This window comes from Mytilus edulis, chromosome 7 (genome assembly GCF_963676685.1).
Source record: "Mytilus edulis chromosome 7, xbMytEdul2.2, whole genome shotgun sequence".
Taxonomy (NCBI): Eukaryota; Metazoa; Mollusca; class Bivalvia; order Mytilida; family Mytilidae; genus Mytilus; species Mytilus edulis.
In genome coordinates, this window is record NC_092350.1 from 21,027,489 (window position 1) to 21,055,436 (window position 27,948).

Genomic DNA, 27,948 nt, shown 5'->3' on the forward strand with positions numbered 1-27,948 from the left:
GTATCTAGTTTGAAAAATGTGTCCGGTGACCCGGCCAACCATCCAAGATGGCCGCCATGGCTAAAAATAGAACATAGGGGTAAAATGCAGTTTTTGGCTTATAACTCAAAAACCAAAGCATTTAGAGCAAATCTGACAGGGGTAGAATTGTTAAACAGGTGAAGATCTATCTGCCCTGAAATTTTCAGATGAATCGGATAACCCGTTGTTGGGTTGCTGCCCCTGAATTAGCAATTTTAAGGAAATTTTGCTGTTTTTGGTTATTATCTTGAATATTATTATAGATAGAGATAAACAGTAAACAGCAATAATGATCAGCAAAGTAAGATTTACAAATTAGTCAACATGACTGAAATGGTCAGTTGACCCCTTTAGGAGTTATTGCCCTTTATAGTCAATTTTTAACCATTTTTCATAAATCTTAGTAATATTTTACAAAAATCTTTTCCTCTGAAACTACTGGGCCAAATTAATCCAAACTTGGCCACAATCATCTTTTGGGTTAGTAGTTTGAAAAATGTGTCCGGTGACCCGGCCATCAAACCAAGATGGCCGCCATGGCTAAAAATAGAACATGGGGTAAAATGCAGTTTTTGGCTTATAACTCAAAACCCAAAGCATTTAGAGCAAATCTAACATGGGGAGAAAATTGTTTATTAGTTCAAGATCTATCTGCCCTGAAATTTTCAGATGAATCGGACAACCCGTTGTTGGGTTGCTGGCCCTGAATTAGTAATTTTAAGGAAATTTTGCTCTTTTTGGTCATTATGTTGAACATTATTATTGATAGAGATAAACTGTAAACAACAATAATGTTCAGCAAAGTAAGATTTACAAATAAGTCTACATGACCGAAATGGTCAATTGACCCCCTTAGGAGTTATTGTTCTTTATAGTCAATTTTTAACAATTTTCATAAATTTTTACTAACATTTTCCACTGAAACTAATGGGCCAAGTTCATTATAGATAGAGATAATTTTAAGCAAAAAGAATGTTCAGTAAAGTAAGATGTACAAACACATCACCATCACCAAAACACAATTTTGTCATGAATCCATCTGCTTCCTTTAATATGCACATAGACCAAGGTGAGCGACACAGGCTCTTTAGAGCCTCTAGTTGTAAATGTCATTGAAAACATCAAATTGGTTATTTGCTAAGATTTTTTATTTTATTGGCATAAAGTTAGAAACTGATATTTGTGTGTACCATTTTATAGAAGAACACTTTTGAATCAGAGACAAGATATAAAAAGAAGATGTGGTATGATTGCCTTTGAAACACCTCCACAAAAAACCAAATGACACAGAAATTAAGAGCTGTAAGTCACTGTACAACCTTTAACAATGAGCAAAGCCAATACCATATAGTCGGCCTTAAAAGAATGAAAAACAATTGAAACAAGAAAACTAACGGCATAATTGATGTATAAAAACAAAACGAAGAACATATGTAAATCATCAACAAATGACAACAACTGAATTACAGGCTCCTGACTTGGGACAGACACATACATACAGAGTGTGGCAGGGTTAAACATGTTAGCATGATCCCAAACCTTCCTTTACCTGGGACAGTGGTGTAACTTGTAGTCTTGTTATTCAAAATGTTGAATTGAGCAAGATGAAGAAAGTTTAATACTTTAATACGAATGCAATGGATTGCAAAAAATGAAGTACATATGTATCATCACTTAAGTTTTATTTGAACTAGTATCTATTGTATTTATAGAATTTTCGAAAACATAGGTTTACAGTAAAACTGCCGAGAGAGATAATAGTCCAAAAATAATGTTTAACCAGGGTCTGTCATTTTAATAATTTCCTAGCTGTGACCATTGATTACAAAAATTGACAACTTATAGGGTAAGAATAATGGAATTGTAAAAAGTAAAATCACAAAAATACTGAATCTGAGGATAATTCAAAAAGAAAAGTCCCAAATCAAATGGCAAAATCAAAAGTTCAAACACATCAAACGAATGGATAACAACTGTCATATTCCTGACTTGGTACAGGCATTTTCTTATGTAGAAAATGGTGGATTGAACCTGGTTTTATAGCTAGCTAAACCTCTCACGTGTATGACAGTCGCATCAAATTCCATTATTTTTTCAACGATGTGTAAACAAAACAATCAGACACAATAGGTAAAAATATCAAAAATAGTGGTAAATATTGTAACAGACAGTAAGAAAATGTTACCAAATATCCTTTAATACATTTATCGGCTACAACCTTATCTCTAGATATTACCTTGATTAAAGTTTAATTACATGTGTTGGTAGTAGATAAAAGCATGGTAGTACTGTCAGGTTTGTACTTTCACTTTGTACCTTTTGTTAGATATTTTAACATGCTTTGTATCGACATGAGTTGATGTGCTTCCCTCAGTTTTGGCTTATGATCCGGATTTGTTTCAATTATACAGTCTAACAATGATTTTTGGAAGCTATTTTTTTTTATCACATAATTTTGAATTAAGTGTTAGTCTGCACTGTTTGTAAAAATCCCAAAGTCACAATCATATCACAACAGGGAGTAAATTGACAATGAAGGTGTGTAAATATAGGCACATGGTAATTACTTAATCTAAATATATAGACATTTGGGAGGGGCTAATATGTCAATAACCTGTTGATACCAGTGTCCAGCTGTTAATCCCTGACCACAAGTTCTGACTAGTGTTACTTAAATCTATTTATGACGATTGAACAGCAGTATACTGCTATTAACTTTATTTACATTCATTGAAATCCAAAATGTTGCAACATACACGGGTATAGCGAACCAGTTGTGATATATAAACATCGTAAGATTATGCATACGGAACATTACCAGTAATGAGGAAAATAGAAAATTAACTATAGGGAACGATCGCTAAATCGTACCTTTTGTTGTAAATTTTGGTATAAAGTTTCCCATGTATTACTTAAATATTTTAATCAAGAACAGTTTTTACCGTTTGCATTTGATTTATTTAGAGTTATTTCCTTTGGGTAAATTTCGGCAGTATATATTAAGAACAATCTTGATTATTTAACGAAAAAATATTACCAAGATAACGGTAAGTGTTGTTGAATTAAGCAATTAAATGCAATTTATACGAGTCTTTACTGTGTTTGGTCATGAACTGTGGTTCATACAGTACAAGCACTAGTCTGATATTAAAGGGCCACAATTGGTGTCCATATGAATACCTACAGGCTGTCGATAAACTTAAGGAGGCTCGAGGGTATACAGATTTTAGCAAAAATTGTATTTTATTACAAATTTTATTTATTTAACTATTAGTTGTTACTTTACGATATGGTACAAAAATCAAGCAAAAACATCAATTTTTTTTTGGCCCCAGATGACTTAAAATGTGTATATCATTGAAAAAGCTCCAAATTATCTCCCTTTGGTGCAGAATGCCATTTTTCGCACTTAAGTTGAAATATCTTTTTTACTTATCGGTGACCAATATTTTTTATTACTTTTTCAAATAAGCTTTACTAATTAAACAATTGTAAAATTTAAGCTACTTCTGTAATTAATTTCTTTTTTTACTTCGATATTACCTCTATTTCTCCTATTATATTAATTCAACAACAACAAAAGTACCTTAAAAAAAATGCATGATACTTTCAAGGGCAGATTGTGAGATTAAATTAACGGTGACCCCATTTTTTTAATTTTATTTTTCTATTAAGTAAATGATAAAGTTCATTTAGAGAAGAAAAAAGCGAAATCCTATATTTAGAATAAAATTGGATTTATACCCTCGAGCCCCCTTAATTGACGAAACATACATGGATATTATCAAAGAGAAAATTAACAGCTTTAATCATCTCATCACACCTACAGTAAAAATATATAGCATTATTACCACTCTCTTAAAAGAGAAGAATGCTTTGGATGAGTTCCAGCAAATATATTTGGAATCATATTTATCAAACGACAATTTGATTAAATAAGAAAATCATGTGGAAGTGTAATGTAAAGAACTGACCATATGTATATTCCTTACGTAACCCATTAAATCGCTTTAGTAGTTGAATAATTAATTGAAGTTGTCCTCCATCTAGGTTGTTGAACTCTTTTTTTTTATTTTCCAGTATGAATGATACTTGCATAAAGATTATATTTACAAATTATTTGTTTACACCAAGAATTTATGTGAGATTACTATGCATATATTTGTTCCCATATTTTTCATAATATTAACTAGTAATGGACATGGATTATATCTGCATATATATACATATAAAAAAAGAGAAAAGAATGAAAATGAAATATGGTTCCTTAACTCATGAACGACATTATGACAGTAGAAAACTGAAAGTATGTCGTTTTCTTTTTTTATATTTGTATTTTGAATGCTTAGTTTTTCTACGTGTACTGATTGATAATTCATATTTACTCAGTTATACTATTTTTACTTAAATAAGTTGAAACACATAATGTATATATAAAGCTTTCCATCAATGTATCTTAAATAAGGATAATGAGGCTTGCTTTAAATACATAGTCAGTAAACAAATGGGTCATTCATTATCATGTTACTTTGTCTTGACTGCAGATTTGATGCATTCAAATATTTGAATTTTCTTTTTATCAGTAATATATAATGTCTATATTTACGTGTTTACCATTGATAATCAGTGTTATTATCATACGGGTACAAGGGTGCGATAGGTGACTCAGTGACTATTGTTTTTGGTAGTTATCCTAAATTTGGATTATTTCTAATGTAACGCATTAAAATATAAGAAAACAAACAAATCAGGTGAGACAATTATTTACTAGCAGTAGTACCGCTTTTATATAGTTTTAACAAGCTATTAGATAACACGATCTTTGTTGGTTATAGTTATCTAAATTTAAAGAAAAGGACGAAGCATTTGAACAGTTATATAGATAACCCATGTTAATCACGATATATTAGTATATCTAATTTTCGTGCCCCTTTTTATTTACAACTTTATATGACATGTTATTGGTAGATGTCGTTCACCATCTGACAAGCTAGACTTGTTCTAAATATCTATTTATTTTATATATATATTCGTTTGCACCTTTTATAGAATGAACTTTGTTGTTTTTTTTCAAAAACCCAAATTTCAAAATTTAACCTCATCAGATCAATAATAAATGTTGGTCTTGCATTTGTATAATATGGCCACTAGTATCTAAAAAGGAGTATGTCTTTTCTGTTAAAGTGTTGTAGGCTTTTTTTAACTGTTGTTTACTGTTTTGAAGATATATATGCTGTTGTTATTGACTAATTCGCTGTATAATTTTCTTGAAATCTACAATGGTGTTAACTGATAGTATGAAAAAGAGTCTTATTAACATTTTTTTATTTTTAAAATCACTGTTTTCTTCAATTGAATGGATGTTACTGGTTATCGGTATCAGTATTTTGAATTAACTGTTATCTGATTTGAGCAAAATAAAATTTGTCAACCTGTTAATGGGCCACTCTTGCTCCTCTTTAGTATTAGACGGTTTATTGTAAAAATAAAAACAACAGGTAATATATTTCCCAATGTGTGCTTGACTTTTCATCGTTCAGACTTTCCGTCTTAAGTGTTCAGCGTAAAGAAAATCAACAAAAACGATTTAGATTATGCAAACTTATCGATTTACCATCACTGGGTCCGTACCACTACGTGTTTAACGTATTAAACCTAACCAATTAAGGATTTCAGTATTTGGATGATTTATTACATACAGGCATTATGATAAAATTCGAGTTTGTCCAATTTGCACAGAGACCAAAATTATATACTCTCGCGCAAAATATTCCTCCACTACTCCCTATCAAGATTAAAATTCCCAAAGTATTGAATATATGTTCAACTGAACATATGTGGTATGATTGCCAATGCATTTTTTAGTTTTCCAAAATAAAATAAAAGATAAAAAGCAGTTTCTCTCTTTATAATGTTTTACTCTACCTTACCTTCTTTTATTGTTTAATTTTTGCCATCTTAAATCCCTTCAGTTGTCAATGAAATGCTGACAGCGGGATTATTTTATCGAGGCATAGATTGATGACATGTTGAAACTATAATTATATAACACATTTTATACGAATAATAAATAATTGCAGGATAATTTTCAAGGTATGGACTGTTGACGTGTAAAGGTACAATTATATTATGTGAAGCCAATCAAAAGATGATTGCTTTTATTAACTTGTGTTTTAGATGACGAAGTATGTAGCAGTAGTTTTAGTAGTACTCTTTGCAAATTTCCAGCAAATTTCAGCTGAAGTTTTTGGTTTTGATAACTCAGTATGTACATATATCAAGAATTCAGGTCAGTATACTAAACAATTGTTGATATTAAAAGTAAAATCACAAAAATACCGAGCTCCCAGGAAAATTGAAAATGGAATTCCCCTAATTAATTGGCAAAATCCAAAGGTTAAACCATCAATCGATAGGATAACCCCTGTCATATTCCTGATTTTGTACATGCATTTTCTTATGTAGTAAATGGTGGATTGGACCTGGGTTTATAGCTAGCTAAACTTCACTTGTATGACAGTCGAATAAAATTTCATTATATTAACAACGATGTGTGAACAAAACAAACATACACAAAATGTTAAATTTTCAAATTGGATACAGCAGTCACCATTGTGTTATTATCTTAAACAATATAAAAACAAACAGATATGTAACAAAGAATCACAAAAAGGCATATAAACAAAGGACATCAGCAAAAATTAAAGACAAGAATACAAAAAAAATATATCATAACACAATAACGGGATGTACAGAACCACGTCATATGTAACAAAGAAACACAAAAAGGCTTACAGACAAAGAACATCAGCAAAATTGAAAGACAAGAATACAAAAATTTGCTATTACACACTGACGGGATTTATAAGTACAGAACCACGTCATGTGTAACAAAGAAACACAAAAAGGCATATAGAACGGTATTTCATTTTCGACAATGAAAGTATGAAAAATAGCTGAAATCAATAACTATTAGATGTTTGAAATACAAAAGTATCTATCAGTTGTCCCGAGTTTGAAACACAAAGTTCAATCAAATGCTGTATATTCAAATTCGGCCAACTAGTTGAATAATCGTACCAAAACAGATCATAACATATTAAATACATTCTTTTATTGGCTTTACAGAAGGTGGACCTATGCCTTCATGGTCAATAGGATACTCTACAGATGTTGAATGGAAGATGTTAGGCAAAAAAACCGTTGTCGATGTAAAAGAATTCTGGGATCCTATAGACGAAGTCAGAAGCATAACAGCTTCCATTGAAGGAGTTACTGTACAAAACATTATAAGCGATGAACATACGGAATATTATACTATCATCAATAGTGAGTAGAATCTTATATAGTAATATAAGATATACTGAGCACGGCACCTATTAACATGAAGAAATGTATGATTTTCTATCTTGATCATTTATTGATAATTTTGACATTTACAATTTCCAAATCTTGTGAAATTTACGACCGACTGTTCGCAGATGTTTTCATAAATGCCTGCTTTGGCTGTACTTGTTCACCACATATGTACAGAACATGACTGCATTTAATAATAGAAAACTTTTCTATCTGTCTTAATGTTAAAATAAATGAATGTAAAGATGAATCTTTATTTTCAATTTGTCTCGGGATTAACCCTTCAATTGTGTTCAGTGACTCCGACTTAGATGCATTTTAGCGACTTTATACGTCTATGACATACAATTTGCATTGAAATAACACAATTGTCAATTGTACAAAAATATAGTTTTAGCACATGTAATATCGCTTTCTCACGATATATACGCTGATACTATTGTACAGTGTATTAAAATTTACATTTATATGTTAATATTACGTATTGCTCATAACTTTATTTTTTGTATCTTCTGTTATTGATATACTGATTTGTTGTTCATGATAATATAATTCATGTAATCTTTATGAAGAGGAAATTAGATAAAAGAATGAATGAATGAATGAATGAATTAATTAATTAATTAATTAATTAATTAATGAGTACCAATAACTAGCTGTTCTAAAGTTTTTAGAAACTATCAGTGATCCTTCAAATGGTATTCTGTTAATTCTTAAATTTTCTTATACACAAAACGAGCAAAGTAAACTGGTTGTTTAATGTTAAAATCTGTAAAAAGAACAGTCTGAATAAAATCAAACCTCTAACATGCTATTGTTTATACATATGTCGCGCATGACATATTAGAAAATAGTCATATATATGTCGCACGGGACGTATTTGAAAACGGTAAAGCGCTGGAAGGTTTGATTTTAATCGGACTGTTAACACGAACTGTAGTCGTCGAAACCATATGCATGCCAATTATTCTACCTTCAGATAAATGTACAGTTAACAATCTAGAAACAGAAATGATATTTTTCCCGGATATATATGGACTACAATGGTTGACTATGACTAAAGATTGGTATAAAATCATGCGTCAGACAACGAAAGTATGTATGGCTTTCTTTCTTTGTGGTGAAATAATCCACCATTTTCTACGTAAGAAGATGACTGTACCAAGTCAGGAATATGATAGTTTTTATCCATTTGTTTGATGTGTTTGAGCTTTTGATTTTGCCTATTAATTAGAGACTTTCCTTTTTTGAATTTTACTCGGAGTTCAGTATTTTTGTGATTTTACATTTTAGTTCGAAATACATGTTGATAATATATAAGCCGGAATTATAAAAAAGGTTATAATCTTGTATCTGGTTAATATAGGATTTATCCATTTATATTTGGTGGGCGGCCTACGTTTAAAAAATATAAGTAACTGAAAGTGAGACAATAACTTCAGTTGCTTCTTCTTTCCTATTTTCATTTGATATAGCATACTCTTGTTTTTTTTCTGTATCCAGTCATGAAATATAACTGAAAGCGTTATCTTTATTTATTTGTTGAATATATCGTGAGGGCGATGTGGATTGTGTTCTCTTATGAACGTGTGTTCATCTGTTTTTCTATTACGCAACACTTTTCATTTTTTTTTGTCATTGCGCATATGAATAGTTTTCTTTCTTTCCTGGCTTTGTTACTGTGCATACCTGTAAATTTATTTCAGTGCTACTTGTTTTTCAGACACATCGCTTTATTCCCTATTAATACTATATTGACTAGAGATATTATTCTCTCTTATATGATAGAAAATGATTAAAATATACAATTTAAACTTTTTTTCTTACAGATTCAAAATAGTTCAACAGTCATTAGATCGATGGATGTTGATCATTGGTCGTCGTGTCTCTATGTATTGAATTTTGATATTACAGCACACGTAGATATATATTTTGCAAGTGAGTATTCACACATTATTCAAGATGCTTTAAGTGTATTTGTCGTTAGGTAAGACAGTGTAGGAATCATTATACCATGAATGTGTAAAAGGTTTTAGGCAATGTGTGTTAACGAAATCCCTGACTAATTTACCAGTACCAGTTAAACATAAATAATGTTCATTGAAAATTGGTAAAGCAATCCAGTTGGGAAATAAATACTGTAACGTGGAGGGACAAAACTTTACCGTCAAAAAGAAAGAAATTTAATAAAAAGAGAGTTATTGCTGTTAATATTTTATTTATTTTAAGTGAGTTTCTTTGGATAAATGTTCACAGTATATTCAGATAATTCTTCATTATCTAACGAAAAACTGTCAGCAAAATAATGTTAAGTGTTGTTGAATTTTTTAATTAAAATCGAGTTCAGACGGGTTTTTACTGAGTTTGGACATAACAGTACAGTAACAAGTCTAATATTAAAGTAACACACTTGGTGGCCATAGGAATACCTACAAAATGTCGATAAACTTTATTGCAGAAACGTACATAAATTATTGGAAGAAAAGGCTTTTCATGAGTTGCAGTTAATAAATTGACATTCAGATTTTCCTAACGACCATGTCATTAGGCCGTTCAATTCTCACTGAATGAAATATTTCTCGTCCATTATTCTTTATTGATTCATAACTAAACTAAAACATTCACAGAGGACTTAGTATTATATATATATATTCATGCATTAGATGAATGGTGTTTCAAAATTATAATCACCAGAGAACAGAAATACGTTTTATATGACGATGAATAACTAACACTCAAACTTTGAAAAAAAACCCCAAACTTGAAAAAGAAATGAACCAGAGTACACATATACATTACAGACATGTGAATATTCATTTGTTTAATGTCAAGTTTCTGTCTTTACCAACAAACATTTCACATATACATTACAACCATGTGAATATCTATTTGTTTAATGTCAAGTTTCTGTCTTCACCAACAAACATTTCACATATACATTACAGACATGTGAATATCTATTTGTTTAATGTCCAGTTTCTGTCTTCACCAACAAACATTTCACATATACATTACAGACATGTGAATATCTATTTGTTTAATGTCAAGTTTCTGTATTCACCAACAAACATTTCACATATACATTACAGACATGTGAATATCTATTTGTTTAATATCAAGTTTCTGTCTTCACCAACAAACATTTCACATATACATTACAGACATGTGAATATCTTTTTGTCTAATGTCCAGTTTCTGTCTTCACCAACAAACATTTCACATATACATTACAGACATGTGAATATCTATTTGTTTAATGTCCAGTTTCTGTCTTCACCAACAAACATTTCACATATACATTACAGACATGTGCATATCTATTTGTTTAATGTCCAGTTTCTGTCTTCACCAACAAACATTTCACATATACATTACAGACATGTGAATATCTATTTGTTTAATGTCAAGTTCCTGTCTTCACCAACAAACATTTCACATATACATTACAGACATGTGAATATCTATTTGTTTAATGTCCAGTTTCTGTCCTCACCAACAAACATTTCATGTTTTTCCATAAATAAAGAATATTAAAAATACATTCCACTTAAAACTAAGTAACAGTTGTAACATTAAAAACGAATAGTAATGATGAAATTCTATTAAAATTATAGATTTCCAATTGCATTTGTAAAGTATATATAAAGGAATAAAAATAATCAAACCATTCTGTTTGGTATTTAAAAAAATACGATTGACCGGTGCATACTAAGTCTTTCAAAAGCTGGTTTATCAGTGATCACAGTTATGAAAAGTTACAAAGCAACTCAATCAAGTGATAAATCTAAGTTTGTTTTAACATGCTTTTTAACAAGTTTATAGTTGCATTTACAATTAACGTGTTTGTTACAGAAAACTGGGCCTTGCCACAAAATGACCCAAACGTTTTCATACCAGTGCGTGTTGAAGTTCGAGGGAGAATAAATGGAACAGATTCCAATGCCTTTCATGTTGTTGGAGATTTGTATAATTTTAATGCATCTCCACCAGCCGATCCATTGAATTTACAGGTATTTTACATATTAAAGACTTTAATTTAAGAGAGCAAATAAATATTAGAAACCATGAAACGCCTTGAATATGAAATGCATTTTTCTTATGGGTCTAAACACATTCGTAGCAGTTGAAGGTTTAGGTTTGATGGTTCCCAATGAAGGTAAATCAAGAAAAGCGTTTCGGATGCACGAAAATATTATTTACTAATGATATACATAGGTCTATTACACATGTTAATCCACCCTTTTGTCCTTACTAATTTGGAATAAATTAAAAACAAAAGTGCAAGGTACCGAAATTGATAGAAAAGACTGCTAAAGTTTGCCTTTAACCCTAAATATCTTATTTTCGATCTATGAGTTTGACTGCTCCACTGGTAACTTTTGCCCCTCTTTTACAATTTTTTTTCTCGAAAAACTAAGGATTTTCGTACCCCAGGAGTAGATTACCTTAGCCGTATTTGGTACAAATTTTTGGAATTTTGGGTCCTCAATGCTCTTCAACTTTGTATTTGTTTGGCTTTTAACTGTTTTGATCTGAGCGTCACTGATGAGTCTTATGTAGACGAAACGCGCGTCTGGCGTATAAAATTATAATCCTGGTACTTTTGATAACTATTTACTGATTGAAAACAATAAGATAATAAGAAAGTCAACGACTGACGAGTTTCCATAGTTATGACAGGCATATTTATATGTTTAAGGATTTAAAATGTCATTGAATATTCGTTTTCAATCATTAACTTTCTTCGACATAACACAAAACATGATTCTGTAATGAAGAGTATCCAAATTGTATCGGTGCTTAAATTCACATCCAATAACTCATGTTTTGTTTTATTTCTCCAAATATTTAGAACAATTTTACTATAGCTGTCTATTCATTTTAAAGAAACAAATGTCTGTAAATTTTTCAATTTTAAAACGTAACTGTTTGTGGAAGTCCTATGATAACGTTTCCATTTATTTTCTTTTTTCCAGTGAAGGCTTAATCGGTGTATATTTATTGTGAACGTTTTCAATATATTTGTATAAATAGCTATGCTGAAATACTTCCATAATGTCAAATTATATAAAGACACATTATTTAGTCTCGAAGCAAATTTCTAAGGTTTCTACTGTTAATTGGGTGCCTTTTTGGTACAGTGACGTTATACTTCCAATATAAATCATCAGATTCGTGATACAATTAAGCAATTTGTTGTATCTATTTTACGAAACACAGAGAGATATGGTAGGATTTTTCCATTTCCTGCATAGAAAAAGCTTATTTTCTCCCCATATTTTCTCTTATTTATGCATGATTTTATGTTTTTTTCTTTTCTTATAAATTAAGGTAGTCAATCACATCAAAGAGCCTTATGCTCGAATATTTTCGCTAAATATTATGATATAATTAAGTAAAAGTGAAATAATATCTTATGATTTGATAAGTTGGTTAAATGATCGAATCAAAGGAAAGTTTTATACTGCATATATCAGCGCATGCATATCTTTGTATATCTAGTCTTTATCCTATTCTGGCTCCATACATATTATTCTGATTTTACGGGTGATGAATTTATATCAGATACTTTTATATGTCCGCACATCTGACCTTTTTGCGATTTCTTCATTTTATGTCTTTCACCTTGACAATGCTTGAGTTGTATCTTAAAATAGGTTTATGAGATATTATATGAAAAACGGTAAACTACTTTTGTCTCTACAGACTTAACTCATCATTTTTCTTTTTGGAAAAAATCTGTACCAAGTGTGTGACAGTTGCTTTCTACTAGTTCCTGTGGTTGATACACTCGATTGTTTGATGTTGTCCGGTGTTATGGACTTCTCCATTTTTTAATTTACTTTGGAGTTCGGTATTTTTCTTTATACTTCTTACTTTTCAAACCGACAATATGAGATAAAGAACTATGTATGCATATGAAGTATTTCAATTTATTCTTATTTTTAAATTTGGTTCATCGATTGTATGATGGATACATGTTATTGGTATTAGTCTGAGATTACTGGATTAATCTGGCAAAACAGCCATTTGAAGTCAGTGTAATCTTGACTCCTTGTAGAAAAATGTGGTACTTATAGATATAAAATGACGTCTTAATATTTATCTTCAGGTGAGAATACTTCAGTGCATGCACTCTTCCCCATTTCCATTCTCAGTTTTATTGTAAATTTTAACACCACAGTTGTTAGATTACATATTTTATTTGACATTAATTTTTTGCAACCAATTGAAGTTTTTGTAAGTATAACATTATTTATTTATTGAAGGCGCCTGCAGGTATATTCTGTCCTGGGAAGTATCCAGGGAAACCGATAATAAAATTGCCTGATAGTTTCTATGGAATTATTGAAATAGTCAACAGAGAGCAGTCAACAATAATGTTCCAGGAAGTGAGATTCTATCATTTATTTTATTTTTGACGCACTATAGAAATGGTTTTTATTAAGTTATTAATAAATATGATTCAACAAACAAAAAACAAAAAAAAACTCAACATTGAGATACCAGGCGTATGAATTGTTACGACAGACGACCATTTCGTCTATATAAGACATGTCAATGGCGCTTGAATCCACATGTTTTTTTCACACTCTTTTCTAAGCAGTTAAACCATATTTATCATGTTTATCCCACAATTATCTTCGGAAATACCTATACCGTGTAAGTTAGGTATATAACAATTGTTTTCCATTCGTTCTGCTGGTTTATAATATATGATCATCAAAATGTTTTTTAAAAGAGATGATACCAAGAGATAAAAGAAAAAAAATTGTAAGTAAAATAAAAAGACACAACGCTATGGCTAAAATGAAAGCAAAACAAAAACAGAAAAAAAAAAATTTTAACATTAAAATTCATAACCCTAATATGTTTCATTAGTAATATCTTATCCTGATTTTTATTGCTTAGATATTGCCGTCATTTTACCCATTTAAATACTTCTTACAATTGAAGAACCATACGTCTTTTACCTACTTTTTTCCAATTTAGGGTAGCAGAGAATAAGATTTATTTAACAATAAGCGATTTAAGAAGGATTAACAAGTTTATGACGAAAACTTTCTGATGTTCAATGAAATGAATTTAATCTAAGATACCAGTTATTGTAAGTACGTATTGAAAGATGACTTGTCTTATAGCAAACGAAAATGTGAAATACGGCTATTGATTATTCTTGTTTTAATTGTGCATAACCAATTACAGATATGGTATCATGCTGATCAAAAGATAATACGATATGACACAAAGACCTCTGATGGAAGTGATTCGGATCCATATATGACCATATTAGACTTTAAAACAGGTATATTTCCGTCAGTTGATATGACGTTGGGAAAGAGTTGTGAAAAGAGGCATGATATCAAAGGGTTAATTTAAAAGCAAAAGTCAAGAAAAACAGAGAACATTCTGAAAAAAAACCAGATCGAAAGACAAACAGCAGTCATCAAAACATTCAACAGAAAACTACAGATTGAGCAACATAAACCTTACCTTATCAAAAACCGAAAGTTATGGTGGAAGAAAAGATGTTTTCGTCGTGTGGTGTAGCTAGGCAGTCATTATCATTTCGTGACTCAATCGTTTTACTTCGAATAGTCATGAGGAAATGCAGTTTTAAATCCACTCTTGTTTCGGATTTTTCTTGCAATCTGTGTGACAGTGTATGAGTTCTGTCAATTTTAATGAAATTCTTCCTTTGTTTGAGTACTCCACATCATTGTATATTATTTTCAACTGAAAGGGATTTCAAATATAGGACACAAACATTGTACGACATCTTTTTTCCATGCACGCACAAAATACTGAAAAGCAACAACCACAGTATGTCAGACCTTTCTTATTATCAAACTCAGGTCAGTTTCTAGCTCTATTTACAATGGAGTTCTAAAAATACATTTTGAATAACTGAATTTAACATTTTAAACCCAAATCAGATGTTTAATTCCAGATGTTAGGTATTTTTCGCTAAGTTTTGACGTCGAAATGCTTCTTGTTATTTCAGGAATCCGTTATAAGATAGATAAATATATAGGCAATTGTGAGACAGAACTTGTTGTGGTCGGAGATAACTTTGTTAAAGCAAAGAGTTTAAACAGTAATAACATTGCTATAATGTCTGTAACAGAATTCTTTCATCTAGCCAAAGCGTATATACAGTATGTTGGAAAAGTAAGTACCGAATAGTTTATAGTAAAATTAAATTATAATAAATAACTGAACATATAATATAATTGCCACACACTCTTTTAAAATGAAATGGCTGCAAAAGATGAAACTAGAGATTAAATTAAATAGCTCACCATTGATTTTGTATTGCTGCAAATGAGATTACTAGAGACCAAGTTACATAGCTCATAGAACGGCCGTCAAGAATAAAAAAAAACGTACCGCATATAGTTAGCTCTAAAAGGCCCGAAAGTACAAATGTAAAACAATTCAAACTAGAAAACTACCAACCTGAATTATGTCAGAAAATAAAAGAAAACAAATATGATATACAACTACAAACGACAACCACTGAATTAAAGGATCCTGGCTTGGAACAGACGAATACACAATGTGATATAGGCAAACCTGTTTGCTGACGCCGAACCTAACCACAATAATTTCATAAACACCTGAACATATAAAATTCCTTAGCATGCAATTTTTGTATTAACGATAATTGGAATATGAATAACTTACTATTTTAAATATATGTAGTCAATGGAAATATTAATTATTTTCCAAAGAATTATTTCATGGATTTTTGTTTATCCATTGTAGACATTTGTACAGAATAAGTCTGAAACAAAAGCATTTTATTTTGTAGAGATTGACACGAGGTATTTTATGTGACGTATGGGTAGGGACGTACTTCGATGAGTCTGTGTCAAGAAACTTTACTGCAGAATGGTATTTTGCTGCTGTAAGATTTTTAAATAACATTGGAAAAAAATGCTTAAATTTATTATCAAAGCTCTTTTTTATTAATAATTTGTGGTTGCAGTTTTGCCTCATTTAGGTTGAGTAGATTATTTATTTTGTTTACTAATAGATAAACTGGTACATTGAAAAACTACTTACGAACTTTCCGTTTTGAATTTTCCTCTGCGTTCGGTATTTTTGTTATTTCAATTATTATGGGTCTGATACGAAAGGCAATAGTAGTATAACGCTGTTCAATAGTCTTAAATCGATTTAGCGAAAACAATTCCGCGTCACAAAACAAAATTGATGGAAACACATAAAAGAAAAACATCGAAACAACATAAACTGAACTGCTACAAAAATAAACGCCAAGATACTTAAAACAGACTATTTGGTAACAACTGTCATATTCTTGACTTCCTACATTGCATATTAAGAAAACATGGTGGATTGAACCGGGTTTTATGGCTAGCCAAAGTGTCCGCATATATGGAAATGTTGAAAATACAGATAAAATGACTATATTGATGTGACATGAATACCGTACAAATCAATGCAAGAACACTCAGGACAGAGAAATAAATAAATACATGATATAATAGTACATAACAACATGTAAACCACAGAAAACAACGTAAAATATCCATTAATGACACAATAGAATTATGAGCTATGTGAAACACGAATGTATCCACGCCAATAAATGTAACAGGTAAATGTCAAAAAAATAGAATATAGAAATGGAATAAAGTTTGTAATGGTGTTATTTTATATATTTTTTTACCATTACAAGAATATGAATATATAATATTTGTATTTTCTAAACAAATCGGCTCACTAAATGCAAACTGTGTCAAAACAAATAAAAAATGTGCATATAGTTGCTTTAAACTAAAAGTCAAATAATTGAAATAACTGATTATAACTTTTACACACTAATAGATAATAAAAATAGAATTCAAACTACAAACGAAAAGACATCACACAATATCCAATAGACCTTACAAAAAGAACAGCTTAACCTAATACATGAATATTGGATGTATAAAAACAGAGAAGTCTAATATCAATGTGATTTCCCCACTGGCTAAATCAGTCATATTCGGGTATATGTCACATTCGGTAATAAGCAGACCAGACGACGTAGATGGTTACCCACAATTTAAGACGTGGTAAAACATGTCGTTAGTTAGTTTAGACACAGACATATCGTATAGATCAACGAATTCGTGATGGTGTCCATACTATGACATTTTTAAACTTTCCTCCTATAATCTGTTAGAGCAGTTTCTGCGTAAGGACTAAATTCATGTATATGAAGTTCGAATAGTGCAAACATGCACAATCATAACGTATCAACTGAGATATGTAAACAGCATACGATGGAGCAATGATATGTTACTGCTGGGGAATGGTAAATTTATTATTGGGTAGTGGAAATCGCTCCGTTGGTCATAAATTTTAATGTGAGGTCGTCCATCAGTATCAATCTTGAGGAAGAAATCAAGATGTGTGGTAGTCCTTCTAGTATCAGTAGCACACTTAATTTCAAATTAAATGGGGTATATTAGAATAAATCAAAGTTCTAATATTGCTTCAAAATTGCAGAGATTTTGATTTAAGATTATGCAGTAGCGTGTAGCTCTTTAGAATCTTTAACAATCCACATGTATGTGATTGACACAACATGGTGAATATATCTTTTAACAATATTTCTGAAGGCCATCGTTTACTGTAGAAAATAGTAGTCTTGCCGACTTTAGAACATCTTCTCCAGCTATGTATCGTTCTTTATAAGGAGTTTTGTAACGTTTTGGTATCCAGTATAATGACGGTAGATTTTCTTCGTTTTCTTTGCTGTTAATATCAAAGGAAAGAAGGACAGATGTCATCCGTTTCAAATGATGTTAAAGAATATGTCGGATTACTAGTTTTGCTGTTTATTCCAAGCTTTTTTGTAGGACATTCTATATTAAGGATTTTACACAACAAGACACTATTAATGGACGCTTTATCTGTTGGAACTATGACATATTTGTCGTGCAAAGAGTATACAGCATTCAATAGTTTTGAATGGGTTGGAAACCCTTGTCTTCATAGTAAATAGTAGTTTCTGGATACATTTCTGAATGCATGATCTAAATAGCTTTGATTCCTTCAATAACCTGAAGTTCTTATTCAACTTGATTGGCTTGGGAGTCTATATTGAGGTCCATTGTCATGGTGTATAATTTCTTAAACCATTGTGGTGACGTCAACCTATTCATTTACCGTAGATTCTTTTTCTAGAATCAACACGTCCTAAATCCGTCGCTGAAATGGACTCACCAAATTATATTCAATTGTTTATCTTTGTGTGTCTAATTTCATAAAGTTTGAATTGGCCAATTTACTGATTTCTGTTCACTAGTGGAATTATTTTAAAAACTTACCTTTATTTTTTGTAATTTCTATATGCCTTCACTGGGAATCGAACCCGTCCATGAATTCTGTTAGGTGTTACTAACATCAACATATCGACGAAACCTCTCGGCTACCAATATGTTACGATTTAAATGTCTGATTTATTTTATATAAATGAATATATGATATAAATCGGTACAACGGACACACAGGGATTGTACGTTTCTATATACAATAATAGGCAATCGTATAGTATGAGTTGGTAGCCGCGAGGTTTCATAGTTGGGCTCAATGAGTTAGAACTTGTCGGTTTAGGTTCGAATCCTTGTGTTGTTTTTGTTGTCCCTATTCTCTAGTTTTCCTGTTTTTGTTTCTTGTTTTGTAAGTTATTGTGGATATTTTGTTTAATAAAAGCCAGTTTGATCGTTTATTATCGGATCATTGTTGGCTATTCCACATGTTTAAAATAAAAATGTTTACATTCTAGGTGTCCATTTGTGTTTTATAAATTAATATACTATGGTTTCATCTGTTTATATTTGTAAATTTTTCTGCTAGAAAATCGTGATGTGTCTAGAATAAGGCTTCTTGTTAAAAATTTCGGACACATGCTTTATATATATATATACTATAATATAGGGTTATTGCATGAATATTGTTCCGAGTAGAATTTTATATTGCACAAGCTTGCGAGTGCAATATATATGTTCTACGAGGGACAATATTCCCCAATTACACTAGCGCAATATTAGAATTTATTGCACGCTAACATTTGGTTACTTTCTGTGGGAAATATTATATTGATATGCAATAATATGTTCTTTGTCAAGTTGTTATCCCCAGCTTTGACACATTCTCCATTTTCATTCTCAATCTTATTAGAAATAAGATCGAATATGTCTCATTTTGTCAAAACAGATATTCAGATGCCTGATAAATGAAGATCTTAAAGGGCAGACGTGTTGGGTTATACTTGTATTGTTTTTACCATTTAATTGGGATATATAATTTATTATAATGCATCGTTTGTCACGATAACATGGTTATTTAAACTCACTTAAAATACCTTCTAATTAAGAATAGGCTTTAATTTTGAAAAGACATTAACACAATAGTTTAAGTTATAGATACAATGGATAAACGTTGATTCATGAAAAACAAACCATTCGCCCTCCGGGCTCATGGTTTCTTTTTCAAGAATCAACGCTTATCCATTGTATCTATATCACTGAGACCATGACTTCTATTTCGTCGAGCAGAAGTGTTAAATAATTGTAATAAAATTGAGAAAGGAAATGGTGAATATGTCAAAGCGACAACCACCCGACCATAGAGCAAACAACAGCCGAAGGCAACCAATGGGTCTTCAATGTAGCGAGAATTCCCGCACCCGTAGGTGTCCTTCAGCTGGCCCCTAAAATATGCATAATAGTACAGTGATAATGGACGTCATACTAAACTCCGAATTATACACAAGAAACTAAAATTTAAAATCATACAAGACTAACAAAGGCCAGAGGCTCCTGACTTGGGACAGGCGCAAAATTGCGGCGGGGTTAAACATGTTTATGAGATCTCAACCCTCCCCCTATACCTCTAGCCAATGTAGAAAAGTAAAAGAATAACAATACGCACATTAAAATTCAGTTCAAGAGAAGTTAATGCATTAACAATACTACACCTGGAATCTTTGTCGAGTTTCTTTGGCACAATATTGGAAGCAGTAAAATTAACATTCTCATGACTGTGTGTATTGTAATTTGTGGTGGTCATTTTACTTTGAAAGTAGGTATCAGATATTAGTATATCATAGGTTTTACAATTTGTGTGGTTACATTTGGAAATAGTGCAATAATGCAAGTTGTTTTTGAAATCTGAGATATCTGAATGTTTAACAGTACAGTCCCGAATTGATATTGATATATCATAATTTTTATTGTGGTACGAATTTGATGAACAAACCAATCGTTATTAATAAGTTTTCCTATCTTCTTTCTCCTGTGGTTAGAAATTTTAAAAAATGTGATGCAATTTGTTAATGTTTTATTACAGCAAGGTTGGACGGAAGCTGTTGGACTGATTTTGCAGACGGGATCTTTTATCAAGATGGATATTTTTGGGGTACTATTACATATTATATTGTAAAATTAAAACTTTTTATATGTACTACTACTTTAAATTAGTCTTTTGTTATAGATTTAATTGATAAACGAATGAAGCTCATCTTCATAAGATTTATATTCATAAAATATGAAGTTTGTAAAAAAAAGTATAACATATTATACAATTGCATTAACATTTTCTGTGATATTCCTTAACATATAACATTGGAAGACAACTTACCTTATTGATAATTAATAAGGATCTTTTAAAAATAATTAGTTGATGCATAGTAATAGACAGACGTGATGTGGACTATGACAGTTGTTATCCACTAGTTGTATGTGTTTGAGCTTTGATTTTCCGTTTTGAATTTTTCTCGGAGTTCAGTATTTTTGTGATTTTACTTTTTGCATATTTTAGGGAGCCCGATATCCCATGTCATATCAGATACACAGAATGGACCCTATAGAACCATCTCTATCTTCATTTGACTTATACAATTGTTTTAAACCAGCCCAAAAAGCTCATGTAGTTGCACGTTTTAGTGGTAGGTATTCAACAGTAGACTATCATTATCTTGCATAGATATTTAATTATTAAAAGTAAAAATGAATCGTAAACGGATGGTAACGTAATGTTCATTAAACTTAATTTGCTTCCCATGTTTGATATATAATTTATCAAAATCAATTCTCTTCAATGGTAAGAAATAATTTTTATACCGTCCGCATTTGTCATGGATATTAATGAGGAACTATGCAAGGGGATTGGTTTCGTATATCAATGTTTTGTAATGTATGCTTTTGTCTCCATAACCAAAATAATATATCTAAAATGCTTAATTAGCTTTTGAGCTCGACTGATCTGGTGTTTAAATATTTCCTGGTGTACGAGTTTACCCTTATCATTGAAAGAAAAGATTGCAAACCTGAGGTCTTTTAATTTATTGTTATTTTAAACTACCGTGAAGTAATTGAAATAAACTTATCATAGATACCAGGACTAAATTTAGTATATACGCCAGAAGCGCGTTTCGTCTACAAAAGACTCATCAGTGACGCTCGAATCCAAAAAAGTTAAAAAGGCCAAGTAAAGTACGAAGTTGAAGAGCATTGAGAACCAAATTCCTCAAAGTTTTGCCAAATACAGCTAAGGTAATCTATGCCTGAGGTAGAAAAGCCTTAGTTTTTTAAAAAATTTAAAAATTTGTAAACAGTAAATTTATAAATATTACCATATCAATGACAATTCATGCCAGCACAAAAAGTGCTGACTACTGGGCTAGTGATACCCTCGGGGAAATGAATCTCCACCAGCAGTGGCATCGACCCAGTTGTTGTAAATAAACTCATCATAGATACCAGGACTAAATTGTCGAATACCCTTTTACAGTATCCAGAGGAAAACTTATTTCACAGATAAGTCAGCTGTACCTTCAGGACATCCTACAAGCCAGGCTTACAGACTTAGCACAGATAGATTCTTCACGAATGACCAATATACTTGTAGGTAGAAGCTGTTTACTTTATAGAAGACTGTTTTAACCGAATTTTCAAAGAAAAATATCAGTTATTAATTTAGTGATGTACGACAGGGGGTCGATTGCACGAATTAATCGGCCGCCAAAGAGTGTCCGTGCAATCACTTGAAAACGCTTTTGACGGAATCTTTTGAAATTTAGATATGTGGTTCGGTATGACTGATAAAGGTCAAGTTTGATTATCGTTGTTGATTTGTAGACCTTGAAATAGCGAAAATTGGTACTTAGATTGATTTTGGCCTGTCAATTTCTAAACCCTAAACACATACATTTATTGATATTACTCTCATTGATCCTGTATAGGTTTGAGATTTGCAAACATTATTTTTTTGCAGTAAATCCGGATTGTCATCAATCATGCGCTTTTAATATAATGAAAATTGTGTGCAACTGTCATGCATTTGAGAGGTTTAGCTAGCTATAAAACCAGGTAGAGTCAAGAAAAGGGCTGTATTAAGTCAGGAATTCCACATTTTTATCAATTAGTTTGATGTGTTTCAATTTTTGATTTTGCCATTTAATTAGGGACTTTCCGTTTTGAATTTTCCTCGGAGTTCGGTATTTTTGTTATTTTCCTTTTTTTTTTATTAGTAAGTAAAATGGCGATTTTTTTTACTTATATCTCGAATGCATTGCAATAAAAAAATGTTTAACTGATGTTTGAAACACTCGTAAAACGTTGCTGTTTCCCCTTTTTATACAAATTTCTTACCAAGGTCTCCTTTATACTGGTGCTCATGTGATTCTGACAAATTTTATGCACATATTTGCTTATGTGTTTTAAGTACTACTCAGCTTATTGCATCATCGATTAAGTGATATTTGTACATAAAATAAGAAACGTGGTCGGTATCACAAGTGGAGCAAGATGTGCTTACCCTTCAGGATCATTACGGTTTTTTGGTTGGGTTTGTGTTTTAGGGATACTTTCCGTCCTCATTTCTGAAACTAGATATTTGAACTGATATTGGTGTACTACAGGTAATACTGTAGATTCATTTATTTTTATGGGTATCAATTTTCGTGGATTGCTGAAAACTTGTATATTCATGTGTATTTGATTTTCGGATTTTGACAATAAAATTGAGAATGGAAATGGGGAATGTGCCAAAGAGACAACAACCCGACCATAGAGCAGTCAACAACAGAAGGTCACCAACAGGTCTTCAATGCAACGAGAAATCTCTGTATACAAAGCCTATTGAAAATACGCTATTCGTTGAACATTTGAATTCGTGGTTCACCTGTACCCACGAAACCCACGAAAATTGGTATCCAACGAATAATAATGAATCCACAGTACAATATTTATCCTTGCTGTATTTATGCAAGGATGGTGGGATAGGTTTAGAGTAAACATACGGCGATGTGTTTTGTGAGAAGAAAAAAACACATATGTAGGCAGTATAGAAGTCAAATGTGTGGGAAGCTAGATTTGAATATCAACATCAAACAGGAAAATCAACGATATAATCTATATAAATACGAGAAACAAGAAATACTTATGAGAATCAGTGTATATCTACTTTAAATAACATATCATACATTGTTATGTTTCAGATGGAATATTATAATGGAAATGAATTTTACTTAAGTGCAACACTTCTTGACAAAGCACCGCTAAACAATCCTAGACTTATTCCTCCAGCTATATATCAGGTTCCACTTTTAGCGGCATTTGACTTTTTAAGAGTACAAATAGAAGGAAAATGGTCACAAAATGTATCGACCAGTACAGGCGATGTAAGTTTTTATGAAATATTTGGAATGGTAATACGATTTGTATTCTGTGATGCTAAATTTGTTATTGAAAATGATATAGGAAGATGTGGTATGAGTGCCAATGAGACAACTCTCCATCCAAAGTACAATTTATGAAAGTAAACCATTATACGTCAAAGTACAGTCTTCATCACGGAGCCTTAAATAGATATAGGAAGATGTGTTATGAGTGCCAATGAGACAACTCTCCATCCAAGTAACAATTAATAAAGTAAACCTTTATAAGTCAATGTACGGCCTCCAACATTGTTCAGCGAGCTATAAAGGGCCCCAAAAATTACTATTAACCATTCAAATGGGAAAGCCAACGGTCTAATCTATATAAAAACGAGAAACGAGAAAAACGTATGAACTACATTAACAGACGACAACTTCTGTACATCAGATTCCTGACTGAGGACATGTGAAAACATTTGCAGCGACATTAAACGTTTTAATGGTACCAAACCTTCTACCTTTTCTGAAACAATAGTTTAATATCACAACATAGAAAAACACACTATAAAATATCATTCAGATATTTTTTATTGGTCTCTTTCATTTTGGTTCCCAGACTTTTCTTAGTCTGTTTCATCAATACCCTCTAAGATTTATTGTTTATTATCTGTAAAAGGAAATACTAAAGGACAAAAGGTCAAACATAATATGACATTAATTACTTTCTGTCCTGAAGTATATATTTGTTGATTGGTCATTCTTACTAATACAATACTTATTGTCCAGAGAAAATGATGAAACTGTTTTTTCTTTAATACAGCATGTAACATTTTCCGGGATGAACATTGTACTACTAAACTATCAAGCAGAGTTAACAACAACGACAGCGCCAACTACTCCTACTCTCCCGTACAATGTCCCAACCCTTCCACATCCCACAACACCTCCCACGACAAAAGTCCACACCCCACCGATACCGCCCTCGGTAACGACTAAAAGAACGACTATAACTCCTTCCATCCCTACTACCCCTCCGACTGTTTCGTCTACATTGACAACACAAATTACCTCTAGACGAAGTAAGTAAGAAACAATATCAATTATTTGTAAAGATGAAGATGACTAAAATTTTATTTAATGGGAGAACGATGACTTGTAGAATAGAAATCATTTGATTGTGTCTACTTTGTTGTTAAAGTTATGGTCAGGAGCAAGAAGTCTTTAAACGTCTTAAGCTCAAAAAAATATTAATTTGCATTACAAAGTTTATATTTGACCAAAAACAATATTTTTGATATAGCTGATAATCTTAAAAAGAAAAAGAGTTTTTTTTCTGTTTATAATGTTTTTTAATAAATTTTATATCATAATGATTAATAAAGCAACATTTGGAAATGCTGATGAAGCAAAGAAAATGATAAAGATTGGAATAATAGCATTTTAACTTTTAACCCGTAAAAATTACTCGATAAACAGGAAAATGCAATTGTAGTGTTCTTTTTTACAGCTGCAACCCCCAAACCATGTATGTGTCCAAAAATAACATGTCCACCTGCTCAGACACAAACACCTCTACCTCCGTCAACTTGTCCACCAACAGTACAAGAGCCATCAGCTAAACCTACTAAGCTGAAAACACAAATGCCAATAAAACAATCTACAGTTACATTAAAACAACCAACAAAAAGTAATCAGGACTGTTCAGCTTTAATAAGACAGATGCAACTTGCGGCAGACAACGCAAAGAAGAGCACCACAGGAGTTAGTAAAGGTATAAATGCTTCAGTAGAAATGGCTTGTAACTTGACATAAAGGTACCAGTAAAACCTTATAAACTCATTTACAACCCGGGAGATAGTAAAGGTATAGTTGCTACAGTAGAAATTGCTTGTAACTTGACATAAAGGTACCAGTAAAACCTTATAAACTCCTTCACAACCCGGGAGATAGTAAAGATATAGTTGCTACAGTAGAAATCGCTTGTAACTTGACATAAAGGTACCAGTAAAACCTTATAAACTCCTTTACAACCCGGGAGTAAGTAAAGGCACAGGTGCTTTAGTAGAAATTGCTTGTAACATGAATATAAAGGTACAGATAAAAAGTAATAAACTCATTTACACCCTTGGAGTTAAGGTATAAATGCTTCAGTCCTAAAAAAAATAATCTGATCCCCAATTTGTAGAAAAAATATTCTGGTTAAGCAGATGAGAAAATAATAATCTGAACGTAGATTTATTCCATATCTTTAAGCGGTAAATTAAAAAAAAAATCGATTGATAGTGTCGTAAACAAATTTCATTTGTTCACGCTTTGTGCTAAAAAAAAAACAAGTTTACGATAATATATATAAAAATATAATAATGGGGAAGTGTGTTTAAAATATTGATGAGTCTTTTATAGACGAAACGGGTGTCTGGGATACAAAATTTAAATCTTGGTATCTTTTATGAGTTTGCTTCCTGAAATACACATTGGTGTATATAATGATGACATTTATAAAAATCTGTGTAACGTTTGATGAACTTCTCTCTGAAATAAAGATTTCTTCTATGTAATTGCTTTACTTTAGGGCATACGATACAGTTTTGATTCTGTATTTACAAGTTGATGAAAATTTGCATATAGGCTATTTTTTACCTGATTAAATCAAATATGTAATAAAAATATACCTTCATGTGCTACTTTTTTGGTTAAATGAGGTCGAAATTTTGTTTATTTGCTCAAAATTCGGATTTGTAGCCGTATTTTCCTTTTAGAAAGAAAGACATAACTTTTTTGTTTTAAAAGATAAACACAAATTGTTTTTTGTTAAATAATTTGTAATTTCTGTATTTTATAAGTATTCTAAAAATTTATGCATTTTTTGTTCAGAAATAACTCATATTTATCAATGGTCATGAATTGAGAAAAAAACAGTAATTTTTGCTGTATATTTATCAAAATTAAAAAAATTGTACTATTTACAGTTTTATAAAATTTGGTCCACATAATCTCACTGCAAAATGAAACAAAATGTCGGTTTAAAAAATGGGGGTCCATGCACTCGTTTTCGAATTAAATCAGTTTGAATGCTAAAAATCAGTCGGGAAATGCATCTTTTCCCGATATTAAGTTTTCAAGATAATGACTTAGTGAATATTGTAAGATGCTTTATTAATATATATGTATAAAGTATATTTCATTAATTAAGTAGGGTGGGTAAACTATTGTAAGCAGATATAGAATATTACAAGGCAATTGAACTATAGAATGAGTAATGTTTTTATGAACTCCTTAGTCATGATATTGATTGACGCTCGTTAAATATAAAAAAAAATGTAGGACTAATTTTAATAGACTTATGTATGCTTTACCAATAAGGGCTCTTTGATTTTTTTTTATATGTTTTTTTAATGTATTTTAGGAGGAGCAGCAGGAATTGGTATAGCAATGTTGATTGCCGGGGCTGTAATGGGATTCATACTGACTAGGTTTTACCATGTAAAATGGCGTCGTAATAATCCGGGACTTATTAACGACATGGAAGATAACAACAGATATTAGACTGGTACATGTTGTACATTGTGAAGTAATCTCATATGTCCCTAGTATGATATGTATTTGGTCCTGGTAATTCTCTAGGTTCTTCTTTGTTTGACTAGAAAATAAATGTTGAATATCTACTTTTGTTTGTGGAATGAAGACTAACAAATGTTTCCAACTTTTTACCACAGTTCAATATTGACAATTTATCGTTTTAACAATAAAAGTACAAGGACAATAAATGGAAAAGACTAACACAAGATTTTAAGTATTGAAACAATGCCCCCTTAACAAGTATTAAAGATTTAAGCAGATCTATGACTTAATTATCTGCTTAGTGTTTTTCTTAGTTCTTAATTACCATCAGC

The 27,948-nt window shown here is 31.2% G+C and overlaps 1 protein-coding gene across 1 annotated transcript; it reads left to right on the forward strand.

Moving 5' to 3' along the window:
• The first annotated feature begins 4,657 nt into the window (after nt 1-4,657).
• On the forward strand, nt 4,658-27,720 carry LOC139481012 (uncharacterized). The gene is made up of 17 exons (XM_071264032.1): nt 4,658-4,772; nt 6,199-6,310; nt 7,150-7,350; nt 8,357-8,472; nt 9,207-9,315; nt 11,230-11,387; nt 13,647-13,769; nt 14,584-14,683; nt 15,383-15,549; nt 16,193-16,288; nt 20,746-20,814; nt 21,217-21,343; nt 22,189-22,301; nt 23,897-24,079; nt 24,876-25,134; nt 25,563-25,826; nt 27,462-27,720. Exons 2-17 carry the CDS (start codon nt 6,199-6,201, stop codon nt 27,599-27,601), a joined length of 2,337 nt encoding a protein of 778 aa, XP_071120133.1. The 5' UTR covers nt 4,658-4,772; the 3' UTR covers nt 27,602-27,720.
• Nucleotides 27,721-27,948: the final 228 nt, after the last annotated feature.

Bases quoted from the DNA above. Each gene is read 5' to 3' on its own strand.
- LOC139481012 (XM_071264032.1), top strand. From the start codon at position 6,199: ATGACGAAGTATGTAGCAGTAGTTTTAGTAGTACTCTTTGCAAATTTC. The intron at 13,770-14,583 runs GTGAGATTCTAT...AACCAATTACAG, and splicing joins CAACAATAATGTTCCAGGAA to ATATGGTATCATGCTGATCA. The intron at 22,302-23,896 runs GTAGGTAGAAGC...GTTATGTTTCAG, and splicing joins CACGAATGACCAATATACTT to ATGGAATATTATAATGGAAA.